Genomic DNA, 6,000 nt, shown 5'->3' on the forward strand with positions numbered 1-6,000 from the left:
TATGAAGGGGAAAAACTATCAGGCTTTTCACACACCACTTATGACCTACAATATCTTACTAAGAAGATTTGTAGTAAAACATTTTGTTGCAGTTGTTTCGCTCAACCCTGTCGGACTCTTTTGCAGACCCCATGGACTGCAACCTGCCAGGCTTCTCTGTTCATGGGATTTTCCGGGCAATAATACTGGAGTGGGTTGCCATTTCTTCCTCCAGGAAACGCTTTTAAAATTTAAAAGAAAATCAATTTTCTGATGGTTTAATAACCATATAGTTCCCAGCTATATCTGCAGGGTCTAAAACAATGCCAGCCAGAGCAAATGCTGAGGGGAAAAAAAAATCTGCTCAAAGCATGACACAGCACCTTAAACATAAGCTACATAGGAGCTACATTGTTAATTTTTTGGAACAGTATTGTAAAAATATATAACCAGTAAATCTGATGCTGCAATACTATCACTTTTTTAATAAAAGCTAACATTTATTGGGTTCTAACTACATACCAGGTACAGTACTAAGTGTTTTCTTTACATGTTTTATCTCAGAAGGCACAATTGTCTCCATTTTAAACAAGGACATCTCAGTTACTCTAACTGACAAACATCTAGCACCTCCTCATCGTTTTGGTCTCTGACTGAAGCAATCTCCAGAGAGGCCTTCCCTAGTCACCTTATTTGAAAGTCTATCCCAACTTTCTACTTTCCATCCCTGCATCACACCACATTACTTTTATAATCTTCCACCATCTGTAATTATCTTGCTTATTTACTGTGTCTTCCCCATTAGAAGGCAAGTCCCCAAAGGGCAGGGATCTTGTCTGACTTGTTCACCACTATATTCCCAGCACTCAGCACAGTGCCTGACAAATGGATACAAGTGCTCCATAAATATGCATCATTCCATGAATGACAGAAAATAAGTTAACCTCAAGTATACTTACTAATATTTTTTTTGGAAAAGGAAAACTGGCTGCCACGTACAAATTTTAAAACCAGATAGTAGCAGTTAAGCATAGGCTACATGGTCAGAATGACCGGGGTTTGAACCCAGGCTCTTGTCATTGTATGATCTTAGGCAAATTACTTGATCTAAGCCTGTTTCTCACCTATAAAACAAGAATACCACCACCTACTTAGCAGAATGGTCACAGGAAAAAATTAGATAATAAAGAATAAAGATAGCAATTAGTTTGCTGGCTATTAAAAAATGTTGGCATAGAAAATAAATGGTTAACGAAATCTAATCTTACGCTACCCAGGAAAGTCCCTATGAGAAGTAAAACAATCAAGCAAGCAAGAAAAAAAAAAGACTAATTAATTTTATGTATCTCGTACCCTTTATAGGTAAAATAAGATGACCAGCCTTTGATTCTATACCTTACCATGCATACCAGTAAAACTGGCATTTTGAATATTGGGTCAACATTTCAAATGGAGGTCAAAAGAAAATGAATTCCCTCTATTTAATTTGGGTTAGTGGTTGTCTTGGGATGCCAGTAATAGCAGCTTTTCTCGTCTATAAAGAATCTGTTCTGTTACTAAACAATTTTCAAATTATATTGTTGAGATTGCTCAGAGGATACCAACAGTGAAGTTACTGTCTCTCAAAATAGTCTTTTTTTCCATACATAACCTAAAACTAAATCTTAAGTTCAAAATTCCCTTGAGATCTATGCCTTATTATCACTAAATGTAAGACAATGACTGCATATACAGTGTTTTATTCTACACAAACACTCTGAGGATGATAGGTAAAAGGGGAAAAAAACCCAAAAAAACCCAACCAGGGAGGCAGGTTAAAACAAGGAAACAGTTGGGAGTGGAGGGCAGATTTAAAATCAATAATTCCAAAAAGAACTAATCATTCTAACGATTCTATGGGGGAAAAACGTATAAAATTTAATATGAATTAATCTCCCCTTTAACTGCTACTTAGAAGTTAATAATAAATGAGAAACAAGTTCCTTTTTCATATACTTAACTCTGGCCTCATCCCAGGCTTTTGACTTTTACCTCTGAACTAGTCTCATCCTAGACCTAGAGTTTTTCATTCACCTCCTCTAAGATTTAGTGCAGGTTAAACCAGCTTCTTCAAGAAATTTTCACTGACACTTTCAAGGTTGGGTTATACACTCCTCCCATGAACTCTCACAGTGCATCTTCCTAATATATTAATAGCATATAGAATACTATACTAACATCAGTCTGTTTAGTTTCTTATTTATTATTGCATCTCCAGTGGAAGTGAATGGCTAAATAAATGACTGTATTAAAGGGTAAAACTGTCATGGAATGATATATGAGTTTAAAATCTTTTACTATATCTTCCCAAAAGTTTCACAAAAAAAAGTTTCAGAAAATACAAGCTTATGGTTCAGAAAAACTTCAAAGAAAACTGAAAAGAAAAACAAGAACCATATAAAGTATAAAATGTTCTATTACACATAGTTTTCCAGAATACCAACTCTACTGTAGCCAATGGACATAAACCAATAATGAATCTATTTACAAATTTTGCTAACAGTAAATGAGTTTCACCCTACCCACTAAACATATACTGAATTACATATTTAAAAAGATATCAGCCTGATAGGGCACCAAATTCTTAGCCTAACCATAATCCTCAGTCTTGACCCTGATCTCAGCACAGAGCACTAACACACAGCAGGCCTGCAATAAATATTTGTTAAATGAATGAACCAAAAAAAAAAAGTTTTAAAGCATGTGACTGATATCTTCTTATATTAATTTCATTACCTGCATACTCATAAAACCAAGCCAGGCACTTCTTGCTTGAAAAATGTTCCTCTCCACTTATTAGTCTAGCAGGGGGTTGGGATCTGCAATAGCTTAGAAAACACACAAATGCCTAAGAATTTTATCAAGTCTCAACTTTTAGTGAAAAGCTAAGTTCAATATGAACTACTTCAATTCAAACCAAAGTCTTTTTTTTTTTCTTTTTTTTTTTTTTTTTTTTACAGTTGGTGTTATAGGGAAAAACTGGAATTGTTAAATATATGCAATTTGAAACAGTAATCTACACACAAAAATTTTTGGCTAACAAAGCCCAAATGCTACTTTGCTCACTATCAAATACCAAAAATATCACTAAAATTATTGCTCCCAGATTTCAAAAATCCACATAGAAGTTCAACCTAATGGTCTCAATGCAGGACTGGTAGTTGGGAAAATGTAAATCTTTACAGTGATTCTGCTGATTTGCATAAAAATTCTGTATGTGTATAATTTGAAAATGAACTTTACAAAGTATATTTTGATACCCAGTGAATCAATATTTCAGAATATTATATATTAGGAGTTGTTTATTTACCATCTACCAAACTTAAACATTTTAAAGATAAAAGATAATATAGGACTTAAAGGTATAATTAGATTCCACAGATTAAAAAGAAAGAAAAAAAAAAACTCTAATAGATCATACCAGTTCAAATAATTGGGCCAAAGCAGTTTAATCCCAGGATCTATCTTTTTCATAAAATTATTAAAATTTAGAAAGTTCGTAAGTGGCCTCTAAGATTTAACGAATAGAGAAACTTTTCTCAAGCTCAGTTATACTACCACAATGACAGGAATGCTCTAACTTCTGCAACTATGTAATAGTTTTTGAATAATGTAATATAACATAAGGGTGCCAAATTAAAATTTTAAGTTGACAGAGCAAAGTATCACCTGAGTGCTAAGAATACTAACGGCTCAGCCGTTTTAATGTGCTTAATTCAAATAATTTTAATACGTTATACATTTAAGATTGCTACAAGTTAAAGTAAAAGGAATTAATTTGCATGCGTCATACAAATATGAGCTAGTGGAGTATATGTCAAATTCTAGTATGAGTTATTAAGAGGTATAAGAATACAGCAGTATCTTTCACAGTAATAGTCAAATACCCTCGGGGCTCTTCCGCCAACCACAGTAATAAGAGGAAAAATCCAACCAATTACAAAAAAGATGAAGCAGACTAAAGAGGTCACCTACCTTACATTTTAAGCAGATTTCTCTTTAAGGAGAGCTCTATCATTATCTCCTCTTAATAATGCTGGCTACTTGAAATGGTAGCATCTGAAGTTCTTACTTTAAGTGCCAACCAGTAAGACAGTCAAGACATCCAATAAGGAGATTTAAAAAACCCACTTCTCACACGTAAATCGCACTGATTTTTTGCAGCATAGTGTTGCTGTAATGCCTTAATGACATGCTACAACGGAACCAAAGAGCTATACAACTACAACTCTGCCTTGCTTTCTTTTTCTCCAAGATGCAGAGTATAATAGCTCTCAAATTATTAATATTTATGTTGAGAGCTAACAACATCCTGATGGCTAAACAACAAAACGCATGCAGGGCCTTTTCAACTTTGCACACAGCGACTTAGCTATGGAGGCACTATAGCCAGGCACTTTATTTGGCAGGTGGAGACACTATGCTTCCAGAAAATGGGGCTCCTGCTGGGATGGTCCGGGTTAGATCACTCCAAATACTAAATCTGGAGGCCAATTCCAGCACAAGGAACTGCTCTTTCTATGACTCCCAAAGCAGCAGTCAGGACGAAATTCCTCGCGCTCTGCTCCTTTCTTCACAGTCTACAGAGAAATTCTAGAAATGACCCTTGCACGGATCTGTACACTGCCAGGTCTGAATTGAGGGCGGGGGAGGCTTAGGGAACGGTGGGGTACTCGTCTCCCCCACCCTCCTCGGCACGCAGAGTCGGACGGGAAGCGACTCTCAAGAGTCCCTCAGCGGCGCCTGAGCACACAACCCAACACGAGGTGGAGCCCTGCACAGACTCACGAGGTCCGGCGCCTGCCACCCCGGTTTATCAGAGGGGGCTCGCCTCTCCCCGGCCCGAGGCCTGCCCGGCCGCCTCCTCTTTCGGTCCTGAAGCAAAAAGAAAAGACTGAAGGGCAGGGGGCAGCGGTACCTGGAGATTTTACACTTTTTGAGGCCTCCGTCTTCCGCCGCTGCCGCTGCCACCCCAGATTTTCTCTTCTTCTTCACCGGCATCTTCCGCCCTCCCCTGCGGGGCGGGCAGGCGAGCCGGGGAAGGGGGTCGCTGCTTGCTGAGGACTCCTCAGGGCTGGCTCCCGCTTCCCAGAGGCAGCAGCAAGAGAAGGAGCAGAGCCGCCAGCCCGCCCCCGAGCGGCGCAGCCCGGCCGCCGCTCGCTCCCAGGTCCCCTGCCCGTCCTTCTCAGCGCAAAGCCGCGGGGGTCCCCGCCTGTAGGCACTTTGGCGGATCACACTGGCGACAGAACGCTGACGGCGCGGCACCACCGCGAGTCACACACTCCTATAGCCAGAGGTGCAGCCTGACCCGGATGCGGATGGCCCGAGGCCGGAAGTGACGCGCTCAGAGACAGCCGCCAGGGGGCGTGGCTCGGGAGGGGTGTGGCTCCTCTCTGCCTGGCCCAGTTACTCAGTGAGGCTGCCTCCAATGGAGAAGTTGAGGGCTACTGACTCGTTGACCGCCTTTAGTTGTCAAAGCTATCCCGACTTTTCTCACGAAGCTTCCAATCTGCCTTAATACTGATGGTAATCCCCCCCAAAATGTCTTAGGATACCACTAATACTCTGCAGAATGCCATTAATTGGTTCAGAATGGATATGTGAAACTGAAGCATCAGGAAGCAACTTTATTTCCTATGGACTTGAACCTGAAAGGAGGTGGAGAATGAAGCCAAAACTCAGAAGAGATCTGAATTAAGCAGAAAGAAAAATCAAGAAGACATTTTACGATATGAGTCTGTGCTGTACCCTAGAATTTTGAGATACTTGAGCAAATAAATCTCACTGCTTTGCTTATGCAATTAAGTTCTCTGTCACTAGAACCAAAAGAATGTTATTTTTTAACCCAAATTTGAACAAAATCAAGTGTCTATAAAGAAATACCGCTTGTAAGTAGAGGACAGTTCAGTTCAGTTCAGTCACTCAGTCATGTCCGACTCTTTGCGACCCCATGAATTGCAGCAAGCCAGGCCTCCCTGTCCA

General features: G+C 39.8%; 1 protein-coding gene across 1 annotated transcript in view; it reads right to left on the reverse strand.

The window, feature by feature from the left end:
* DCUN1D5 (DCN1, defective in cullin neddylation 1, domain containing 5) overlaps nt 1-5,349 on the reverse strand; it is a 29,162-nt gene extending 23,813 nt beyond the window's left edge. The window contains exons 1-2 of the mRNA XM_010838871.1: nt 4,937-5,349; nt 2,755-2,846 (exon numbers count right to left, since the gene is read on the reverse strand). Of these exons, the coding sequence (XP_010837173.1) occupies nt 2,755-2,846; nt 4,937-5,019 (175 nt within the window). The 5' untranslated portion in view covers nt 5,020-5,349. The remainder of the gene's footprint in view (nt 1-2,754; nt 2,847-4,936) is intronic.
* Between the last annotated feature and the right edge of the window lie 651 nt (nt 5,350-6,000).

This window comes from Bison bison, unplaced genomic scaffold, assembly GCF_000754665.1.
Source record: "Bison bison bison isolate TAMUID 2011002044 unplaced genomic scaffold, Bison_UMD1.0 scf7180017864107, whole genome shotgun sequence".
Taxonomy (NCBI): domain Eukaryota; kingdom Metazoa; phylum Chordata; class Mammalia; order Artiodactyla; family Bovidae; genus Bison; species Bison bison.